The 23910-nt window shown below is 30.1% G+C and overlaps 2 protein-coding genes across 3 annotated transcripts; both read left to right on the top strand.

The window, feature by feature from the left end:
• Positions 1-6903: 6903 nt before the first annotated feature.
• LOC110615868 (stomatal closure-related actin-binding protein 1) lies at positions 6904-15753 on the top strand. Of its 2 annotated transcripts, none has more exons than XM_021758049.2 (13): positions 6904-6989; positions 7870-8169; positions 8503-8631; positions 9132-9224; positions 9677-9817; positions 10183-10251; positions 10936-11019; positions 12409-12589; positions 13602-13718; positions 13832-13890; positions 14754-14888; positions 15152-15301; positions 15399-15753. In XM_021758049.2, the coding sequence occupies exons 2-13, from the start codon at positions 7888-7890 to the stop codon at positions 15441-15443; spliced, it is 1485 nt and encodes a 494-aa protein (XP_021613741.1). In that variant the 5' UTR covers positions 6904-6989; positions 7870-7887; the 3' UTR covers positions 15444-15753. The 2 variants fall into 2 exon arrangements, with proteins under 2 accessions (XP_021613741.1, XP_021613740.1); XM_021758048.2 differs by having other exon boundaries at positions 6910-7186.
• Positions 15754-20810: 5057 nt separating this feature from the next.
• On the top strand, positions 20811-23910 carry LOC110615236 (tubulin beta-6 chain). Its single transcript, XM_021757015.2, has 4 exons — positions 20811-20964; positions 21533-21936; positions 22353-22622; positions 22952-23910. The coding sequence occupies exons 2-4, from the start codon at positions 21543-21545 to the stop codon at positions 23626-23628; spliced, it is 1341 nt and encodes a 446-aa protein (XP_021612707.1). The 5' UTR covers positions 20811-20964; positions 21533-21542; the 3' UTR covers positions 23629-23910.

Raw genomic sequence — 23910 nt, 5'->3', positions numbered from 1 at the left:
TGGGCGTTTTGGCTAGACCCGGCACTCGGTATATAAACATAACAAAAAGTCCAAATTTTTTAAGAATCATAAAAATTCTCAAATTTAATTAGCCTATTAATTCAAATATTTCAAATGCTTTCGTCAATTTAAGTTATTATCTTAAATTTTTAATTTTAAACAATTAAATTAAATTTTTTAAAATTTATTATAATTTTAACTACAAGTTCAAATTAATTTTAATCAGAATAGAGAATTATTATTTTTATTCAATGTGGTTTTTCTATTATATTTTAATTAATTATATTTTTTTATAAATGGATAAAATAATCTGAATTTTTTGCAAACTCACATTTACGTGTCAATCTTTTCTGTTCATCAGCTAAAATAATTTAAATATTTTTTATAAATTTATGTTTATATTTAATTTTTTTTAATATTAAATAATAGAAATATGGTATCATGACTATTAGAAAATCAGCAGCATCATTTTTCAAATTAATTGACTATAAAAGAGTTTGGAGAAAGAAAATAATTATTTATTTTTTTGTAATTGTCTTTCTCTTTAAATTGGTCTTTTTATCTATTTTTTTATTATTATTATTCGTTTAAATTTTATCTAACTTTTTAAAACTGAAAAATTAGGATATAAACTAAAAATGAAAATTTTAGATTATTTTATGAATATATAAAAAAATTTAAATTATTTTATTCAATAAATCAAAAAATATAAATTTCAAAATAATAAAAATGTTAAGGAAAATTACATGGGTCAGATATTATATTCTAGTTAAAATTAATTTGAACTCATGGTGATAAATTTTAAAATTTTAGTTTAATTATTCAAAATTGAAAATTTAAAATGTAAATTGAATTTACAAAAACATTTGTATTATTTGGGTTAATAAGTTAATTTAAATTTTTTAATTCAAATTTTATCTCTGAAAATACTATTAAAAAAAGTCAAAAATGAGGTGCAATGAATTAAACAAAGTCAAACTTTAGGAGCTCAAATTTAATTTGCTAAAATATTTTTAAATTTATTTTAAATTTAAGTATAATATTAATAAAATTAGTTCCGGTTCATTTACTAAATAAATTAAGACGAATTAAATTTTTATATAGTATAAATGAAATAATTTAAGAATAATTTAATTGATTTATAATTATAATAAGTTTTAATTTAAAATTAATATATTTAAAACTAAATAATTATAATATAAGTTAGTTGGTAAATCTTTAAAAAAAGAACTTTTAAATCTTAATTATATGAATATTTAGAAGTGTAATCAAACTGAGTAGAAATAAGTTTTAGAAAGCTCAAACTTGACTCATAAAAATTTACGTATGCTAAGTTTGAGCTTGGACTCATAAAAATTTACATAGGCTAAGTTTGAGCTCAAATTTCTTAATGAGTTCGGTCTGCTAAATGAATATATTCATAAATTTATTCAACGATTCAGTTTGCAAGTCTGTTCATAAATTTAGAAATGAACTAAACTCACAAACATTAACAAAACTAATACTATAAAGTTCAAACTCGATTTATTTAAAAAAAACCTAAAAGTTAAGTTAGAACTTGATTTCTATGGAAACTTTATAAGAAAATTCAGTTTTTTATAACAGAATAAATTTTATTTTATCACAATATATAAATTTATTGTGACAAAAATATGATAAGTCACATTAGGCATAGAAAAAATGACAATTTATTAATGAAATAGAATTTTATCGCACTATTTTGTAATAATAAGAAATATGTAACGCATATAATATTAAATAAATATTTTTATTATAATGTTTTTTCATAATATTATTGGCCTAAAAAATTTAGTGCCAAATCATTAGATCTCGTGATAAATATATTTATTTTTTTATCGTATTATAAATATTTTAATATAAAAAATTTTACTACGATATATAATACTTATAAAATACTTATAAGTACAAAAATATTTATAATAATAATTTTTTAAAATATAATTTTTATTAATCAAATCTAAAAAAACCTTACTAGATCTAAAAAAACCTTACTAGATTAATTCCCACTAAATTAAAATTAGTTGATGATAAAAAATTTTTATCGGATATCGACAATAAAAATTAGGTTTGATTCAAATTACCGTAAAGTTTAAAATTGGTTACTATATGTCAATAAGTTCATACATTTAATTTAAAATTAAAATTCAAAGCGTAGAGAAATATCAAAATTCAATTAATTACAAATCGAATTTGAAAATTTAAATCAAATAGTGGAGCTAGTATATAAAATAAAATAACTTTAAATAAAAAATGAGCTGCTAAATTAGTTTGTTTTGAAATCTAATTCAATTTTTATGATCATGAATAACAATCCTGAATTCTAACAAATCATCCATATTTGATCTGACAGCATCGACTTCCACCTTAGCATCCATCCCAATATCCACTGCTACTCCGTTATTATCCTTGAGCCATGATAAAACCTCTCTAAGAGCAAGAGTTTCCAACATTCTTGGATTCAAAACTACATCCATATAAGCTGAAAAACCCACAACAAATTCTCCATTTGAATTTCTATGTACTCCTCCAACAGTAGATTTCCCTTTTTGAGTATAGATACTTGCATCTGAGTCACACTTTGAATGTCCCACTAACGACCTTATCCACCTAGGAACACTCGGGCCAAATATCATGCTAAAAACATTAGCATTATTTGCTTTCTTCCAATCATCCAACATGGATTGAACTAACTCGTCTGAGAATTTCATATGAAGAAATTACTTATATCGATGAATTACTCAAGTGATAGTTGTGTAAATGATTTTTTGACTTAAAATCAATAAGTCATCTTGTATAAAGACTTATATATTTTAATTCATGTTATACATTACTTAGTTCACGAGTAATAAATGGGGATAAATTGAGTATAGTAGAAACTGTATGGAAGTGTTTATATGATTGAGATATGATTTATTACCCTAGATTAATTAGAAAAACGTTTCATTTGTTCTTTGCCAACATTAATTATGAAATCTTTTCATAAGATAGAATAAAATTATCAAATTAGATTTGAAATTCCATTCAATTAGTCAATGGTTATTACAAAAAGAACTAATATAATATTTATCGTCAACAAATTTGTAATCTAATGGATCACACACATAAAAAAATAATATGAAAAAGTAAAATGAGAAGTTAAATCAAATGAAATTTGATTGTATATAAATTTTATGACGTTAAGGGTAAAGTTATAATTTGCAAGGATTGCTATTGATCTTAATAAATTAAGCAAGGACTTAATTGAATTTGTCTAAAACTTAGATGACTTATTTATTAAAGTTGTGAACTATAATTTATTTTTCTGTTTTTTCACTGTGCATGATTAAATCCCAACAAAACATGAACAGAGGAAAATCAAAACAATTAAAATAGTTATCATGAATAGAAGAGCTAGTGATACATCCTTGACATATCTATGATATAAGAACACAATCAGTTAATACATACATAATTGTTAATGGAACATACATACATACATACATACATATATTAGGGCATCAAAAGAAAGTATGTTTTCAACTAATCACATTATTCTAATTAAACCAGGTCACTACGTGTTGATTTACCAGCTAACTCAGATAGACTTGAGCCAACAGAATATCCACGAACCATGCCATGGGTTCTGTGCATTCTGCACCTGAATGAGCCTGCATGCGTGGTGGGAGAGCAAAGGCAATTCCATTTTTCTTTTGATGCTTTTGTCAGTAGCCTTGGCGAAGTATTTAAGGATGAATTATTTTTCTTTTCTGTTGCATCCAAGTTTGCTTCTAGCTCAGGTATCTTTGAAGGTTTCTTCAGGTGCAGTTGCAGTTGCTTCTCATCATCAATCTTTGAGGGTTTCTCATATCCTACGTTAGACATTTTATCTCTGAAAAATATTCCAATGGAAACCAAAGGGATAACAGGAGAAGGATGAGTTGGGCCAAGAGATGTGAGTGCTTCAGAGGAATGAAGAAAAAACTCAAATGGGAAAATGTGAGCCTGAGAACAAGTGATGTCATTAGCTAAAATTTTGCGTTTATTCTAATTCTGTTTGAAGTTAGAATGCCAATTCCTACGCAAATGATTTTCTAACCACTAGTTTTCTCAGCTTCAGAAAAAATAGGTAGGGTTGCTATTTTTATCTTCAGAAAAAATATATTCTTATAATCGAATATTTACTTAATTAAACTTTAATATTTTAATTTTTTTTCTTCAAATTTTAGAGGGTGTTTGATTTGATTAAAATTTATTTTAATATTTATTTAATTAAACTTTATTTTATGGCTTTCTTTTATTTTTTCAATTTTTAATTTAGATTATTTTAGTTGGGTGCTCAAAAACGAATTTAAATTAATAAATTCAAAGTGATTTAGTTCATTTGCTGGTCTAATAAATATTAGAATTTTTAATAGATTTTTTTGAGTTATTCTTGTTCCTTGGATTTTCTGTCCAAGAATTTATTCAAAACTAAATTTATAAACAGAAAGCCTACGAGAAATATATGGAGATGGAAACTCAGATAAGAATCTAAGTGCAGGGTTTTTTGCAACCATGACCTCAGGCTTATCCATGTTTGGCAAAGTTATTCATAAATCTACTAATAGGTAACTCCATTTTTTTTAATAGGTAACTCCATTTTTTTTTCTTGATTAATTTTTTTTATCTTGGTTACAATATTTTAGTTGATATTGAATTTACTAGTTAAAAGAAGTGTAAAAATATTAAATATAGGGAGTGCAAAAATGATATTCTCTTTTGATAGTCTAATATTAATCAAATTAATTTCGTTCATTCGTTTATCGTCTGATTGAGACGTATTAGGTGTTAAATCGAAACTTGTAGAACATAATTCATTATTAAGTTTGATTATCAAAACTAATTTTCAGTTGGCTCAAAAATAATAAAAAAATTGCAGTTTTTCTCTTCTCACTAGTATTAAAAACGAGAACTAAATTCGGTGAAATTAGTCCTATCTGAAAGTTTTTTTAATAGGAGTTTATAACCAATAGAATCACTTTGATTGAATATCTAAATTGCAAGATAGGAGATTTTAAAATTTGTTTATTTATTTATAATTTTAACTCTCTCGTCAAATACCGATATTGTTACGGTAATAAAAAGTATCGTCGACTGCCAGTGGCGGAGCCAGGAGCTTCCCTTTGGTAGGGCACCACCGGCTGCAACTGCACTGCTGCGGCACCACCGACTGCGCCGCTGCGGCACCTTCATCCCCCTTCAAAGCATTTTCCGGTCGCCGAAACGACACGTGCCCCTTGCCGTACCCTTCCTCCGCCTCTGTCGACTGCTATTTGTCTTCCGATGAAGCTCATTATCGCTGAAAGGTGTCGGCCGATAAAAATGAAGAAAATAAAAGAAAGAAAGAGGAAGGAAGGGAGATCGTGAGAAAACATGAGAGGGGAGGGAAGGGCTGCCGCTTTGTTTTTTTAGACCATCCTTATTTTTCTTCTTTGCTTTCATAGTTGTTCCACTTCGGATGGTCAGAATTATATTACTACAGTAATTATTATGTCCTTACTGTCGACTATGACCACAATTATATATTGCTACGTTCACTCTAGGAAATGAAGCAAATCCAGTGATATGAGTTTCATTAAACAAATTATTAAAATTCTTAATATTAACACAATATAAATGAAAAAAAAAATAAAAAAAACAAAACTAGAATAAAGAAAGAATAATATACCTTACACATGAATATAAAATTAAATAACACTTAATAAAATTAAAATAAAAAACAGAATAACATAAAGAAATAATAACAAAAAATAATATACATAGCATGTATAATAAGAATAAAATGAATAGAAAATAAAAATAAAGATATGTAAAATAATAAAAACAAAATAAACATGGAAAAATGAGAATTGGACCTACAAGCTTTGCATGAAACCTCTTGAGTCATTTAAAAGCCGTATTCGGTTAAAATCGAAAAAATCGATCCAACCGAATTAATTTTAAAATTTGGTTCGGTTTTTTATTCAATTCAGTTCGTTTCGATTTTTAATTTCAAAAATTTTGATTATTTCAGTTCTGTTCGATTTTGATCAGAAAAAAATTAAAAAAAACTAAACCGAACCGATTAGTGATAATAATATGTTATTTTCAATAATATAGATAAATTAAATTATATTAAGATTAAACTATTTTAATTAAATTTTAAAATATTAAAAATAAAGTGTAAAAAATAAAAAAATTATTAAAAATCAAAACCGAATCGAATTAGACCGGTTCAGTTCGATTCTATTTCTGATTAAAATTGGTTCGGTTTGATTTTTATAAATACTAAAATTTCAATTTTCAATTTATTCAATTCAATTCAATTTTAAACCGAATCGATCGAATGCTCACCCCTAACTTAAATACATAGGATCAAGTTTGTAATTTGAGAGTTACATAATTGACTGAATAATAATTAACTTAAGGATTCATGTATAAAAAAATTGTTAGCTTTCTCAAATATTTATATTATTTGATTTTTATATTTTTTTAATTATATGTATTATTTAATCACTTTAATTTTAAATATATATATATATATTATTTAGTCATTTAAAAAATTATAAATAAATTTATTAAATTTAAATTAAGTCTAATTCATTTAAAAATTAAAAAAAAGAGTTTCTATGAATTAGATAGAAGATCCAGATTCAATAAACTATTACATGACATATAAAATTTTAATATCGTATTAAATTCGAGTTAAATTTAATTCATACTAAAAATTAATTTAAAAAAATATCCAGTTACCTCCCACGATTAAAAAATTTATTAATAATTTTTTTATAATAATTTTGATTTTATATAATATATAAAATTTCAGTCGAATAATTTTAAAATAAATATGAATGAGTATATTTTTTAAGAATCCTAAGTAGCTACGGTAAGTCTCGAGGCCGGCTTTATTTCCTCACTCTCTTTTCCTATGATATCGGCGTCCTTTTTGAAAAGCCAGTCAGCTCACTTTTGTATGCTATCCTCTTTGCTTTTTTCCTTTCTTCTTCTTCAATTGTTCCTGAAAATTATCATTCTGTCTCTCTCCCAATACTCTATCAAGATTTTTCGTTTCCCAGCAGCCCTACCATTCGCATCTGATCCAATATTCTTTAAATCCCCATTGCTTATTTTTCCTTTTTTATTGCCCTTTCCTGTATTTTCATTATCTGTAAGTCTAAGCCTCCCTTTTTGTCTTTTTAACTTTTTTTTTCTCCATTGCTTTCTTTCACCCAAATATTAGAGAGGTTGTGAGTTTCATTTCTTACTTCTCTGTTTCTTTCTTTGAGTTATTAGCAGAGCTGGGTTTAGACTTCTTTGCTTTTTATGCGACTTCTCTCGTGACATATTATTACTTTTTTTAATTATTTAAATTATAATTGTCTGGATGTTTTGCTAGAGTTGATTTCAGCTGTAATGATAAGATAACTATTAGTTGAAGGTTTGGTTGTTTTGACTGATGATGATACAGGAATAAAGCATTCTGATATTCTCTCTCTTAATTTTTGCTGTGCAGTTAACAAATTTTATTCCTTTTTTTTTAAAAAAAAATTCTAGCTTGTTGTATGGTTGCTTAGAAATCTGAGAGAAAGGAGCAGAAAACAAAATATTTTATAAATTTTCCCAGCTGATTACGATTCTTAAAATTGAGAAATTTAAGTACTTTTTATTCATTGCAATTTTTAGACAAGCAAAAGGGTTACTGTCTTTTATCTTCCTCCTATAATTACTTGATTTTGATAATTTCGGTTGCTAAATGCTGACCCACATTTTGCTTTAAGTTGGTAACTCCTTTTACAATGATTATGAACTTAACTTCTTATTTGCCAATCTTATTTTCTGATTCTTAAACAGGATAGTGAGTTTGGAATAATGACAAGGTTAAGCCGTGGTTTTGCACATACTATTCAGAGAGATACTGTTCCAGCTGTATCAGCTGATGTTGTATTTGCTTCGAGTCGTTTTCCTAATTACAAACTTGGAGCGAACAATCAGATTTTGGATGCAAAGGATGACCCAAAAGTACTGACCATGAAGGAGGTTGTGGCCCGCGAGACTGCAATGCTTTTGGAACAGCAGAATCGCCTCTCTGTTCGTGACCTTGCCAGTAAATTTGAGAAGGGTTTGGCTGCTGCTACTAAGTTGTCTGAAGAGGTGAAGTTTGTCTAATTTTGTAGTATACTTCTGGATGTATGATTTAGCTTTGAGTTTTACACAAATTCTTAAAGACTTGGTTTTAGCGGTCTGACAAGTTGACTATCTTGTGAAAATTGAATTGAGTTACGAAACAACTCTCTATTTTATGCTTTTGTTGGTCTTTTTATTGGATGATGCCGAACTTGTTACCATATCTAATGATAGTTTTAAATTCAGTTGAGGAAGAATATGGATTCCTATAGTTATTTCTTCTAGCAATTAATTAAGTGGAGCATGAATGAGGTCTGAAAATAAGTTGGAAGTCTCAAGTTAGTCATGTCTGGATTTCAGGCTCGACTCAGAGAGGCAGCTTCATTAGAAAAACATGTTCTTTTAAAGAAGCTTAGAGATGCACTAGAATCCTTAAGAGGGCGTGTGGCAGGCAGAAACAAGGATGATGTAGAAGAAGCTATTGCAATGGTTAGTCCTGCATATTTACTTCTTTTATCATGTTTTCTTCCTTTCCATCATGGTTGTATAGATGATTAGATATCAACAAGGTCTTCATGCAAGCTTCTTCCTTTTTGGGATAATTTCCTAAAATCTTATTAGTGCTTGATACCAGAATAGTTATGGTGAATTCATGCTTTTTGTACACAGTTATTTTATGCCTTATGTTTTATCATTTCTTACTTCCTGGATGCACTGCCCAAGTGTTATTGTTATTATTTTAATTGTGAGTGCTGAAAAAATTTAATAAAAAATGATTATGAGAAATTGAAATGATTGAAAACCCTTTTTCTTTTGGGAAAAGCAACAGTAGTGTTATAAATGTTCTTTGTCCTTTATAGTTTAATTTTTCCAGTCTACAATGGTTCTGCTAGGGATTTTTTTCAGTTCTTGGCTCATATTGATGCTGCCTTTAGTACCTCTTAAATTATGCAACTTACACATGCCAAATTTGTGGTTACTTCTTCTAGGTGGAAGCTTTAGCCGTTCAGCTGACTCAAAGGGAAGGAGAGTTAATTCAAGAAAAAGCAGAAGTGAAGAAGCTAGCTAGTTTTCTTAAGCAGGTGATTTAATACTTAGTAGGAGCTGTGGACATCTTATGCCTAGTTCTAGATTCCTATAGCCAAATTGTTTTTAATTTTTGTTAATTCAGGTGCTTGACTTCTCTTAGTTTCTCATTGTGGTTATGCATATTTGTATTTTTATACTGGTTGATTTAGCTTCAAACTTTGCAATTCCCCCTTGAATTTCTCTAAGTTCTAACAAATTTATTTATATATTTGGAAGTAGAAATCTCTGTTGTTTGCTTATTTCCGCATATACTGACATAAGCCCGCTTTCCTTTTCCATTGAGAACTTGAGAAAGGTGGCGAGCGAAAAATATGAATTTTAGCAATACTCTCTGGAAGTTTCTCTCCTATATGTAGCTTATTTTCTTATTCTCTCTGGTTATATAATGGGAGATAAGTAAATGTATGTTTCTAGCTCGCTACTAAATGCTCATATCCATTTGTAGGCTTCAGAAGATGCCAAGAGACTTGTTGATGAGGAAAGAGCTTTTGCTCGTGCAGAAATTGAGAGTGCTAGAGCAGCAGTTCAGAGGGTGGAAGAAGCCCTTCAAGAACATGAACGGATGTCTCGAACTTCAGGGAAGCAGGTTTGTACTGTATGTTGTTAGTCTAGGAGTGTTGGTTATCAATCTTCAATAGTTTGTTTGTTGATCCTTCTAGTATTTTGGCAGTTCGATTCTTTTTGAAGTTGTGGCAATAGATCTATTCTTTTTTTATTTGGCCAATGGACGATTATGCTCTTGTTGCTTTTTTCATTGCAATTTTGATACTTACGATTGACTTTATAATTTTCTGAATCTTTTAATAGATAAACATAGATGCACATTCCTTTCATGTTCTCTTTGGGGGCCTCTTGTGTTTAGTTTTTGTTCTTTTAGTACTTCTTCTATAACTATTTGCAGCATGTTTCTTTCTAATTTACTTTTTAGCAAAAAATTGTTTGGGATGTTAGGACCTGGAGGAATTAATGAAGGAGGTTCAAGAGGCTCGAAGGATCAAAATGCTGCATCAGCCAAGCAAGGTGCACATCTGATCTTTGTTCTTAGTGCCGTTTCATAGATAAATATCAGCAGATTATGCTATTTAATTAATTTATTTATTATGGTCTAGTTCCTGCAAGTAAATTTATTCTTAAGGCATGCCTAGGCTTCAGCCTTCAGACTCAACCATTGAGGTCGCACCCCAGCAACAATCTTATGTTAGGCTCCATCCCCAAGGCATGCACCTAGGTGCCTTAGGGTTGCTTTCTTTCTTTCTATTTTTACTTTTTATTAGTTGATTTTACTTGTATTTTTGAATGTTTTCATGTGGTTATTTTCATACCTTGGTTGATTTTAACCATTTGATAGGACCATCTATGTTAATCAGACAAATACAATTACATTGAACCAACTTTTATCAGGTCAATGTCTCATTTTTTTCTTTTTTAATGTTCCAATCCTAAGATAAATCTGCTTTTCTCCCTTGCATTTAACTTGGCTGTTTGGAGCAGTTACAAAGTAATGCTTCTAGGTCTAGGGCTATTCTATTAGAAATTACATTTGTAATAAATTAAGGAGATGGGTGAAGGGGAAGGAGTGATGTTCTATGTGTATACTGATCTATGCATAGTGTTGAAGTTATATTTTTGCACTCTTGCTTGCACTTGGCATTTGTGATACAAATATGGCTTGTTGGTCATGAGTTGGTTGAACATAATTTTAAGGTTATGGACATGGAACATGAACTACGTGCGCTGAGGATTCAACTTGAAGAGAAGTCCAAACGTTCTCTTCTACTTCAGAAAGAGGTTAGTCCAAACGTTCTCTTCTACTTCAGAAAGAGGTTAGTTTTTTACTTTAGCATATTTGAAATAAATACTCATATGCTCGTTTATTGCATTGTTCCTTAAGTAAATGAATAAAAAAATTGAACATGAATAGTTAAATACCCACATATGAAAAATTTGTACCTCATGCTTTGCTCCTCCTTACAGATTCTTTTCCATAGAGCTTTAGATATACAATAAGAGCCATAATCTTAGGTAAATGTCGTAAAAAATAAAAAGCACAGCAGGAAAGGTTTTATTCTAAGCAGAAATGAGAAGGAAACAAAAATATAACAAGTTAGAAATTAGAATGTGTACTTGCTACTGAAACTCCTCAAAATACACTAGATGCCAAAAACATTTACTCGAAAAGTAATTCTATTTGTATGGATGGACAAATATTGATTGTTAGAATCCTAATATTGTGCTTGAACAAAACATCCCTAACCATCTGACAAGCAACAAATTGAAGAAATTTTCTCTCTGGTTGAAACCTCTCAAAAAGCATTAATGAGGTATCTTGCCTGCTTTTTTGAAAAAAAAATCATGAGACTTTTTCAGTCCGCGCACACCAAAATTAAACTTCATTTTGAGAGATGCCTTATTTTATCTATGCAGTAACACTTGTAACCAACAAGACGAACAAAACCTATAACAGGAAGTTGGCCACTCTAATCTAGTGTTTAAGCTCTAAATGGTGGCTGGGGTTGATTACATTTGTAACAAGTTTGGCATGATAAACATATATGCTCCAACTTGAGAGGAAGTGTTATAGTAAGTCAATGATGTAATAATCATTAGCATAATTATAGGATACTTTCCCAAGTTAGAATACATGATTATAAGATATCTTGTATATAAATATTGTATGATTCTCAAAGAAAGTGTCTAGAAAATTAAGAGTTTGCACAATGCATTTGACTTGTTGCCCTTAAAGTCTTTGGATTGCTGAACTGGAATGCTATTTAAGTTATTTGCTTGGTGGCTGAGCTTCATATTTAACTAGCTTTTAGGATTCCATTTCTTCCTTGCATTAACATTGGGATCAAAACCTTGTTTTATCTTAAAATTTGTTGGGTACACCGATATCGTTTTCATGGAAGAAAGAGCGTTGACACCAAAGAAAGTCCTTCAATAATGGGATGCTACCAGCTTTGACCATCCCAAGGAGAATACAAAATTGTGAAATTCTTTTAGCAGAAATGCACAACCACACATGCACGCAGACATTCTGTTGTGAAATCGTTGATGCACTTCTGATTTTCACATTTTGTGTGTTGTATTTTATGTAACATTGTCCTATAAATATGGAGATGAAGTGGATTCTATTACCAACTTCTTCATCTTCTGATTTCTTTTTAACATTTCCAGTTGGCAAGGAGCAAGAGATCTGAGCAGAACATATGCCAATCATATGAATTAGATGGCTCTGAAGCTCTGGGTTCTTGTTTACATATCAGTCCTTGCTTTGATAATGCTCCAGAACTTTCTAAGTGTTCAATTCAGTGGTATCGTTTGTCAACTGAAGGTGCCAGGAAGGAACCTATATCAGGTATCCATAATCGTTCTACAGTTGCTTTTCTCTTCATGGTTCAGTAAATCAGAAGTCAGAAGTGCATAGTAGAAGCTGTGTTTGATTCTACTTTTATAAAATGCTGATGTCAGAAATTATTAATGTTTTTAAATTTACTAGCTGTTTTTGCCCTTGTGAGTTTGGACTTTTTTAGACATGTTCTGCTTTCTTTCTAATAATTTTGTTGTTTCATCGACCAAATGGTTGCGTGGAAACAAGAGCATGCATATGCTTACATGTAGCAGCGTGCAATTGGTTACCTACAAATTTTCATTTATGATTCACTTTTATTCCCCTTTTTGTGTTGCAAGTGAAGCAAATAAATAAGCTTCAGCATCATGGTTACTGAAAATTTATAGATAACGATTACAACAGATCATTGTTTACACAATTATTGGGGCTAACAAGGGAACTTTGATAATGTATGGGAGTTGGTTCCGAAATTCTACACATTCAGTGTCTGGAAGTTTGGTTGCATCTAATTGGAAACTAGTTCTTTTTTTTTTTCTTTGATGACTCAAATAGTTTACACATGAAACTAATATTGTAAAGTAAAACAATCTACAAAGCATATGTAGGATGAGATTTGTGAAAATAGTTGTAATATTTCCAAGAAGTTTGGATGCATGTCCAATAAATTAAATTGCTATCAGCTGAGCTACTTAAGTTTGGTAGTTTGAGGAAGGTATTTCTCTCTCTATCTCACTTTTGGGAAGAGGGTTGGGGAGACCACGAGGAAATAATCATGAAACGTGAAACGGGAAAAGCATGCTTTTATCGGTGTCTGATTTCTGCTAATTTCCATGTATATAACGAACATTAGAGAAAAAAGTTTAAGGACAAGATATATTTTAGAAACTATTGATTAAAACAGGATGCTAAATTGCTAATATGAATTAGATGACCGCCTAAACTGAAATTGGTTGCTGGAAATGATATCTTGTACAGTTGAGAATTTTTGCCAAATTTCATAAACTCAACTTCCATGCAGGAGCAACCAAGTCTGTTTATGCTCCAGAACCTTTTGATGTCGGGCGAGTCCTGCGAGCAGAAATTATTGCTGAAAGTCTTCAAGTCACGTTGACAACCACTGGTGCAATTGATCCTGGTCTGCTTTTGTTTATGTTAAAAATTGTGTTTCATTACATGAACCATTCTTGAAATTTTTGCCTAAATTGATTTAGGATAGGACAAAAAAGGCTGATGTAATTTTGTTGTCAGCTGCTGGTCTTGGGAGCTATGTGGAGGCACTTGTGCGGAAACATGATGTTGAATTCAATGTAAGTTGCTTTGTTCTATTTAAACTGTTTTGCTGACTTATTGAGAATTACTTAGATTATTTGGACATAGCTCATAGTGCATTATCACAAGTCATTCTGTGCTACACTTCTTTATTGTGTTGGGTGAGATGTGTCCAATTCAAGCTGGCCTTACAATTGGTGATGTTGGTGGAGTCAATCTCAAAGTGGGCACTACATGAAATTTCCCCATATGTTGTTCAGTTGTTAAAAAGAAGGGTGCATGCATGTGAGATTTGAATGTTTGCCCGTGGTCTTATCCGGATAATGACTTTCGGTTTATTCTTTATAAGCTTAATTAATGACAGCATAGGTTTCTTGTTCATGCCTGATATCAGATCTAAGTGCCTGCCAGAAAATTCTGATGTAATTAGATAATCAGTTATGTTCATTTCATGATTCAAACCAATTTTTGGTGGTGAAGAAATTGTTACAGGATGCAGAGAGCAATCAGGAATCTATCATTTTCTCATTTTCTCTATTTCAAATTCTGGAATTCTTGCTAATATGCTATTGCTTAGCAAGTTCTATTAAGGATTAAATTATTGCATTTTGAATGAAGATCTGTTGACATCACATTGTTCAAGGATTTACGTGCGGGAATCCTCTATGGGTAACTGCTGTAGAGCATTAGACTGAATGATGACAAACAGCAATTGTAGGTGCTCAACCAACCCAGGATACTGAGGTTTATTAAAATAGTTTTATCTAGCATAATATTTGGATGTTGTTCATCTGTTTGTTGTCATCATTTATTAGTTCATAGGTTTAAATTTGAACATATCTGTGTCAGTTTTTATCCCTATGGAATTCATGTCCTTCGTGTTTATGTTTTTGTTCTATAGGTAGTTGTTACCCAGATGAATTGTGTAGATCATAAATCAGAATCCATTCATGTGCTACATGTGGGAAAGATGAGGATGAAGCTTTGTAGAGGAAAGACGACAGTTACTAAAGAGTACTACTCCCCTTCAATGCAGGTAACATGACTCGTATGTTAATCTTGTTTTCAGAAGATGGTTTGATGCTGGAGATTTTATTCCTCATCTAAGGATTTTTCTTCTATTATTATTTTTTTTTCCAATTTTAATTTAAAATAAATTCTTAATGTCGACACAAACTGTGTAACTCGTGTGCATCACACACTCTCTCTTGCTTTGAGTTGCACAAGCACCTGCATATACACTTGAATGTTTCCAAGTGAAAATGCTAATCTGTTTCTGACACTTGGCTCATGTTTTAGCTATGTGGAGTTAGAGGAGGTGGGAATGCTGCAGCACAGGCCTTGTATTGGCAAGCGAATAAAGGGATTTCCTTTGTGTTAGCATTTGAATCAGAGAGGGAAAGAAATGCAGCCATTATGCTTGCAAGAAGATTTGCCTTTGATTGCAATGTAAGTATTTCTCGTATTCATCTGTGTCTCTCTTCTTTTTGTGCCTTTCCTTCTATTGACGAAGTCGACTTACATTAGCAAATGACTGAAATGCTAGATCATTCTTGCTGGACCTGACGACCGATCTCCGGTGGGAACTTAAATGGCCAACCGCCCATGGTATTCTTTTTCACTAATTGTAATTATTATTCAGAGTTTCATGTTGTATTATAGGCTTGTAACAGTAGGATTTGGTATGTTCTATTGTGTTACGGGCATCCAGCATTCTTTAGTTTCTTTCTTTCATATTTTACTACTAGCCCAACACCAAGGCATCTTTTTTTGTCCTGAGCGTACCAGTGGAGATTGACTGCAGCTGTATCTGATATCTACTGAAAATAACAGCAGCTTTTGTTGCATGATTTATGTATTGAGATGATTGCTACGAGAGAAAGTGGTGCTGTATTTTGCTAGAATGTTTGTGACTTTATTTTTGGTATATTTGTTGTGGAATAGAATCTTGATAGTGAACAAGAATTTTAGGGAGAAATGAAAAAGGATTTGAAAAAGGGAGTTGAAAAGTGATTGAAATCGTCGAGCGGATGGCTCAACATACGCCCCCATAGGGTGTGTAATGGCGATAAGCTGGTCTGCCTTTTTCCTTCTTACACTTTTTATGATCTTCTTATGGATGTGAAACTAAAATTTTAGGTTTAATCACGATTATATTAAGATTTTAATTTTAAATGATTAAATTAAAATTGATTATAATTATAGTTAATCACTATATAAAATTTTAAAATTTTTAATTTTTTTCATAGAAGTTAAAAAGTAATTTTTATTTAAATATAAAATTTTCATTTTGAATGAATTTTTAAATCATTAATTTTAAATTAAGGATTTTAGAGTTTAAATTAGAATTAAAACAATAAGATTAAAATATTTTTAGGGTATATGGTTAATTAGTGTTAAATAATTGCTTAGTGTAGATTTAATTAATATTTAAAAAATATAAATAAATAATGCATATGATATAATATGTGTATTAATTTAAAATTGATTAATATTATTTTAAGAGTCAATTTTAACTGTAAAAAAAATTAAAATATTTAAATATAATATTAAATATTTTAACTATAATTATTACACATCAATTTTAAATAAATATCTTAGAGTTTAGCTATAATCATAATTAATTTAAAAATTAGAGTTTTATCTTTCAAAATTAAAAATTTTAACTATAATTATAAGTCATTAAGTAGATTTTATGATTTTATTAATGTGAGTTGTAATCCTCTACCAAATTTAGTAAAATTTATAATTTTATTTTATTTTTTTAATAAAAAACGATCTACAAGATATAACGATTTAATTTTTTAAATTTTATTTTTTAAATAATTCTTATAGTTTTAATATTTATAACCTTTTTTTTTTCAATTTTGAGTTCAACTCCTCAAGATTTATGATTGGTTATAACTATTTTATTAATAAAATAAAAATTTATAAATTAAATTCTTTATTGAAAAAAAAAAACTTAGTAAGAGATAACGTTGGATCCATATTTATTTATTGTGGATTAAAGAGATTTATTAGTTTTTTTACTCTTAACTATTTTGGTATTGAATATCACGGTTTTAAATTTTAATATTTATTTGTAATCATGTGAAACTTAATTTGTAACCGTGCAGTACTTAATTTGAACGCTTTTCAAAATAAGTCAAATTAAAAAATCGCATCATAATATGTAACTACAAATAATTCTATTAGTCGAGATTATATAAGTCAATAATGAAATTAATATACTCGTAAGTCCGATAAGAGTCATTGAATAAAATAATAATTTATATAAATATATCAATATAATTTAAATTTTCTGTAATCCATCAATGTAAAACGGAAAGCAGTTGAATTTCATGATATAGCTTTTTATTTATTTATTATTTCACTACAGCTTACCCGTGTTAATATAAGCCTCAATTTATTTATTTTTTTATTTAATAATGAGTATAACATATAATTGCATCTTAGATTTGGTTCCTTAGTTGATTAAAGAGAAGAATATCTTATATCTCAAAACAAATGTCAAAAACATGGTAATAAAAAACAAGAAACATGTTGCTTGGATCTATTTATGAGACAGCTTTTGATACTTTAGCATGTGACAAACTAGGTGGTCCAAAACCCAAATAGAATCTTCCTATAAATAACAATAATAATGATAATGAAAGAATAAGAAGAATACATAGATGATCACATGACATTTATAAAGAACAAAATCTTGAATGGATTTTGATATTCTGGAGACAGGTAACATATCAGGTAAAGGCAATTAATAAATCAGTTCTTATTTTATTAGGGTAATTTAGTTATAAAATTTAAAATTGAGAAAATTATTTTTTAGTTCTTGAGATTTAACGTAATTAACACTTTTGTTCCTCTATTTTGGCGACCCAACACTTAAGTCCCTCACTTTCTCTTCCGTCCAAATTCACAGTCTTTCCGTCCATTTAAATCGTTTGGTCAAAGAGTCAAAGATGAGAGGTGATAATTTTTTCCAAAAATACCATTCTCTCAATGTGAAATCCTTTTTTTTTTTCCTCTTTCATGTTTTCTCCGGTTGCAGAAGAAGAAGTTGCAGAAAAGGTGGGAAGAAGAAGAAGAGGCATTTGGGTTTGGGTTTTGTGATTTTTAAATAGCGGAATTTTTAGTGAGGGTTAATTTTGTCAATTCATGTGTTCCAAACGGTTATTTTGGACGGAAGGATTACGAATTTGGACAGAAAAGGAAGTGAGGGACTTAAGTGTTGAGTCGCCAAAATAGAAGGACATAAGTATTAATTACGTTAAATCTCAGAGACTAAAAAGTAATTTTTCCTTTAAAATTTTTGAAAAATTATTTCTGTTTAATTGGTATTTCTTCTTTGACTTATGAGAAAGTCAAAATTTTTTTTTTTAGTGGAGAGAAAGTAATTTACTTATTCTAACCTAATTAAGTTATTTTATGAGATGTAATTTGTCAAAAAGTAATATATTTAAATCAATTTTTTTTACTATCATGTTTTAAAAAAAATAAATTATGATTAATAAATTGACTTTAATCTAGGTGTACTCCACCCTATATCTTGCCACCTGACTAAGCAGATCAATTAATATATACTATTTTGCTAATTCACCACATTTAACATTTCTTTTGTATTTTCCATGTGTATAATGTTTAATTGTCTTTATTTACCCAGCCCTTAAAACCTTATAAATTTCAGACAACAATAGAGTATTAGCTGTCAGTTATGGAAAGCCTATGTTTAGATAAAAAATCACAATTATTATAATTATATTTTAGACCAAACAATCTTCATGATTTTATCTATAAATTTAAATCGAATTTAATTTTTATTATTGATTTCTCGTAAAAATTTATAATAATTTAAAAAAAAATTAAAACACACGACTTTTAAAAGTGTGACGAACTATAAATCAACACAAATTTAAAGCGAAAATTTCACCATTTAAAAAATTAATTTTATATTTTAATTTTTTATAATTTTTCATATTAAATTTTTTTTATTATAAATAGTTTTTTAAACTGTTTTGGAGATATTTTTAATTTTTTAAGAATTTTAATAAGAGTTTTTAATTTTTAAACTCTCATTTTCCATCCAATCGTCTTAACAAAATATTATTGGTTAAAACTTCTCAATGAAATTTAATCAGTCTTACATCACGGTATTTTCTAAGCAAGACATATCAAAACTTAAAAATTATAAAATAATTTTTCATGAATTACTATTTAGTCACTTTAATTAATATTTTAATTATAATTTAAAATACTAAACACTATTTAATAAATTATTGTGGACTAAAATCTTACAAATACACTAGATTGTGCTATGAAAATAACTTTATTTTATATATATATATATATATATAATTTACTATACAAAAGCAAAAGAATTTGTCATTATATTAGTAAGAAATATTTCATAATTATTTTCATGATTAAACTATAGTTCATAATTTATATGATGATAATTATTAATTAAGAAAATAAAATTTATTTTATGAATGTAAACAACAGTCTTTTAATGACTAAAATGACTGAATCTTCTATTTATTACTTAATTATTTATTTTTTTATATCTGAAATAAAAAATAAATAAATAAAGAGTGAGATGAGAAGAATTAATATAGATTTAGTAAAAGTCTAAATAAATCCTTGTATTTTACATTCAAGTCCAAATAAATTTTTTTTGAACCTATAATTGATATCACATATTTTTACTGATTTTTCACTTCAGATTTGTGATTTGTTTGAAAATCTATAATTCAATTTTATTTCAAGACAATACTTTATGATATCGTATTGTTAGCAAATAATAATATTTATAGACCCTATAATAATATATAATTTATATTATAAGATATTATTTTGATATAAAATTGAATAATAGACTCTAAAGTAAATTATATATTTTTAAGTGGAAAAAAGATAAAATCGCATACTATATTTTTTATTCAATTTTTTATCTATCTCTGACATAAAAATATTAAATTGAACTGATGTAAATTCAACAAAAACTTTAAGGATTTATTTGAATTTTTTCATATAGATTTATTTATCAATTTTAAATATTTAATACACTTGTACAATTTATTGTGAATAAGGAAAAATTTGGGAGATAACTTACTTAGTGTGTGGGTATATTTATATCGGAGGGAAGTGAATGAGATGTGTGTAATGGAATGAGGTGTGAGTAGTTGTTGACAGGTCACATGGGCACATCACTGTCTCATGTGGCCCTTCCAGCAAGGTCTCTCTCCCACCCTTTGTTTTCCAGGCAGATACACCAAACAAACCTCTCTATCTTCTACTCTTCTAAGTTAAAATGATTACTCATTTCTTAATTAATTTATGGGCTAAATAATGATATTTAACTAACTCAAATAGGTTAATTTATATCAATCTTCTTTCAACTTTAAAATTATTTCATTTCAATCTCATTTTCGATTTATTATCAGAAAACCTCTCATTCTTAAAAAACATTACATAAAAATCTATAACCTATTAAATATTTCTGAGCAATTCAATTTAGTTATTTTATATTAAATTTTTATTTTAAATAAAATAATTAATTTTTTATTTAAAAATAAATTGTATATAATTTTATAAAAAATTATTTATTTATGTTTTTAGAAAGAATCATGTTAAACAAAAAGCAATATAAAGGCAATTTATATGATTCACATTGCATCCATACAAAAAGGTGTTCAATTCCTCATGCATGCCGCGGGGCTTTTACCAATTTATTCAGTCCCCGAATTGCCAGAACTTTTGGCCGTCCGGTCCGACTCTACAGAGGACAATAAGATCATTTTACGCAGAGGTATTACCCGAAAAAAAGAAAACAAATAAAAAAATTACCTCAGTCAAGTCAGAGCAACATCCACACCGTTCAAACATCCCCATCAAACGGGCCAAAACAAGAAAAGGAGGGAAATAAAATTAGCCGTCAGATCTCACGGCCTTGCCCTATCTATTGGTTATATAGCTGCATTACGCCTAAAATATCTGCGTAGCTAGCACCCCATTCCTCTCTTCCCCTTCCTACAAGATCGAGCCTCTCTCGGGCCCGATCGCCAGAATCCAGATTCTCCTCGTTTCCACCCGTGGTCGCCGGTTACTCAACGGTGAGTCTCGCATTCTCAGATCTGATATCTCTTTCGAGTTAGAATTCTTTTTTTGATGTCTGAAAAAACAGAGTAACGAAGTGAAATAAGTGAAAATTGAATGTTTTGGTCTTCTATTTACACTTTTATGCTTGCTTACTCGAATTTAATACTTTCCTGCATTTTTCTGGCATCGAACCAGTCAAGGTCTAAGATTAGCATATTTGTTTATCTTCTTATCCAAGCTTAGTTGAATGAATTTGTTCTTCCCTAAAGAACTTTGTCATTCACTTTCTCTAAGAAATTGAATTTGACTTGGTTTAAATTTATTTCTAAATCCAGATTTTCGAGATATCATATAGTCTACAATCTAAATTATATAGTCTTAGTGCGGTTGGATTTTTTTTTTTTTTTTTGTCATTGATTTCGTAGAAGTTATCTTCTAACTCTGTGAAATTTTACTTTCTGTTTCCGTTCACGTAATTGGATTTATTTCCTTTTTCACATTTAATTGTTGTTTTTTAATGCCTTTTGTTGGAATCCAATAGAGGATTGGTGTTCTGAAATTATTTTCTACTTCTGTATTCAGAGAAACAAAAATGAGAGAAATTCTTCACGTTCAAGGTGGACAATGTGGTAACCAGATCGGATCCAAGTTCTGGGAGGTCGTTTGCGACGAGCACGGTATTGACCCAACTGGAAGATACACAGGTTCCTCGGATCTGCAGTTGGAGCGCGTCAATGTGTACTATAATGAAGCCTCGTGCGGGCGATTTGTCCCTCGTGCTGTGCTTATGGATCTTGAGCCTGGTACCATGGACAGTGTGAGGACTGGTCCCTATGGTCAAATCTTCCGGCCTGATAACTTTGTGTTCGGGCAATCTGGTGCTGGAAATAATTGGGCCAAGGGGCATTACACTGAGGGAGCGGAGCTGATTGATGCAGTTCTCGATGTTGTGCGGAAGGAGGCTGAGAACTGTGACTGTCTTCAAGGTATATTATTGGTTGGGTTGTATTTTCAATTATTCTTTAATACAATTGTTAGGTGTAGGATCTACCTTTTAGGTGTTGGTTGACTGCACAAAGTTTCCCTTATGATTATAGCTTTTCAGAAGTTATCCATTCCCAGCAAGAAATGTGCTCTGTCAATATGCTTTCTGAAGTTCTTTTACAAAAGCAGTGAACTCGAGAAATTGTTGATTTCTTATTATTTTTTTTCTTGGAACAAATTGATTTTTCCCTTTCTGACCTTTGTAGTTGGGAAGTGTTTTGGCACTTGAACAAGGAGGAATTCAAGGCCTAGAATTTCTTACTAAAATGGAAGGAATATGCAGTTTGTCATAGTAATTGAACTTTATTTATCATTTGAATCACAATTTATTCATTTGATTTGCCTTCCGTTTGTGTAGGTTTTCAAGTTTGCCACTCACTTGGTGGTGGAACTGGTTCGGGAATGGGAACTCTTTTGATTTCTAAGATCAGGGAGGAATACCCTGACAGAATGATGCTCACTTTCTCTGTGTTCCCTTCACCCAAGGTTTCAGATACTGTTGTTGAGCCATACAATGCCACCCTTTCTGTACATCAGTTAGTTGAGAATGCTGATGAGTGCATGGTGCTGGATAATGAGGCTTTGTATGACATCTGTTTTAGGACACTCAAGTTAACCACTCCCAGCTGTAAGTGCATCTTAGCGGGTCAACAAATTATGAATTTTGTCAAATTTTTGGAAATATGCTTTTGGGACAGAAGAATATAATGTCTGAACTTGTTAGCATATTGAGAAAAAAATAATTTATGCAGTTGATCATGACTAATTCAGGATTAGTGCTTAACTTAATTGACTTTTGTTAAAACTATCGAATTGATCAAAAGGAAAAAGGATAGTTTAGAACATGACATGTCTTTATGCGATCTGTTTCAAGTTTTCTACATTGATGTTTTCATATTTATGCTGCATATGAAGGTAGAACCACTAAATTAACTTGTGCTCGTTGATTTCTGACAGTTGGTGATCTGAATCATCTGATCTCTGCAACTATGAGTGGGGTTACCTGCTGCCTTAGGTTTCCTGGTCAGCTTAACTCTGATCTTAGGAAGCTTGCAGTGAATCTCATCCCCTTCCCCCGTTTACACTTCTTTATGGTTGGATTTGCTCCTCTGACATCACGTGGTTCCCAGCAGTACCGAGCACTAACTGTCCCAGAACTTACTCAGCAAATGTGGGATGCCAAGAACATGATGTGTGCTGCAGACCCACGCCATGGGCGCTACCTGACTGCCTCAGCCATGTTCAGGGGTAAGATGAGCACAAAAGAAGTGGATGAACAGATGATCAATGTCCAAAACAAGAATTCCTCTTACTTTGTTGAGTGGATCCCTAACAATGTCAAGTCTAGCGTGTGTGATATTCCTCCTAGGGGACTCTCTATGGCATCAACCTTCATTGGTAACTCAACCTCAATCCAGGAAATGTTCAGGCGTGTGAGTGAGCAATTCACAGCCATGTTCAGGAGAAAGGCTTTCTTGCATTGGTACACTGGGGAAGGTATGGATGAAATGGAGTTCACAGAGGCTGAGAGCAACATGAATGATCTTGTCTCTGAATATCAGCAATACCAGGATGCCACAGCTGAAGACGAGCTCGACTATGAGGAAGAAGAGGAAGGGGTTGCTGATATGTAATGAACCGTGGACGTTCCTTTACCACGTCTTTTACAGAATATGATGTCTAAAGTGTATCTTTCTGCTTTTCGTTGAACATGGGTGGATCAGTTCAAGTCCAATCGAGTAATCTGAAGAGTGTTGAAAAGTTCCTATATTATTATTACCCATTGGTGAATCTGTCTAGTAGTCAAATATTAGTAAGAAGATGTTCTGTATTTGCGATGAGTTCCGTATTCTGGCTTTGTTCTCATTTTCATATTTCTACAAATATAATGAAAATTTTCGAGTCTTTGAAGCGTA

Source organism: Manihot esculenta, chromosome 5 (genome assembly GCF_001659605.2).
Source record: "Manihot esculenta cultivar AM560-2 chromosome 5, M.esculenta_v8, whole genome shotgun sequence".
Lineage (NCBI taxonomy): Eukaryota > Viridiplantae > Streptophyta > Magnoliopsida > Malpighiales > Euphorbiaceae > Manihot > Manihot esculenta.
The sequence above is the reverse complement of the archived record's forward strand: the minus strand, read 5'-3'. Positions and strand labels throughout refer to the sequence as shown.

What these genes read in the sequence shown, in the direction of transcription:
- LOC110615868 (XM_021758048.2), top strand. Translation starts at nt 6,947, where the DNA reads ATGATATCGGCGTCCTTTTTGAAAAGCCAGTCAGCTCACTTTTGTATG. An exon ending in CTACTAAGTTGTCTGAAGAG is followed by an intron (nt 8,170 to 8,502) that starts GTGAAGTTTGTC and finishes TCTGGATTTCAG; the next exon opens with GCTCGACTCAGAGAGGCAGC. An exon ending in CTCGAACTTCAGGGAAGCAG is followed by an intron (nt 9,818 to 10,182) that starts GTTTGTACTGTA and finishes TTGGGATGTTAG; the next exon opens with GACCTGGAGGAATTAATGAA.
- LOC110615236 (XM_021757015.2), top strand. Translation starts at nt 21,543, where the DNA reads ATGAGAGAAATTCTTCACGTTCAAGGTGGACAATGTGGTAACCAGATC. An exon ending in GAACTGTGACTGTCTTCAAG is followed by an intron (nt 21,937 to 22,352) that starts GTATATTATTGG and finishes CCGTTTGTGTAG; the next exon opens with GTTTTCAAGTTTGCCACTCA. An exon ending in CAAGTTAACCACTCCCAGCT is followed by an intron (nt 22,623 to 22,951) that starts GTAAGTGCATCT and finishes GATTTCTGACAG; the next exon opens with TTGGTGATCTGAATCATCTG.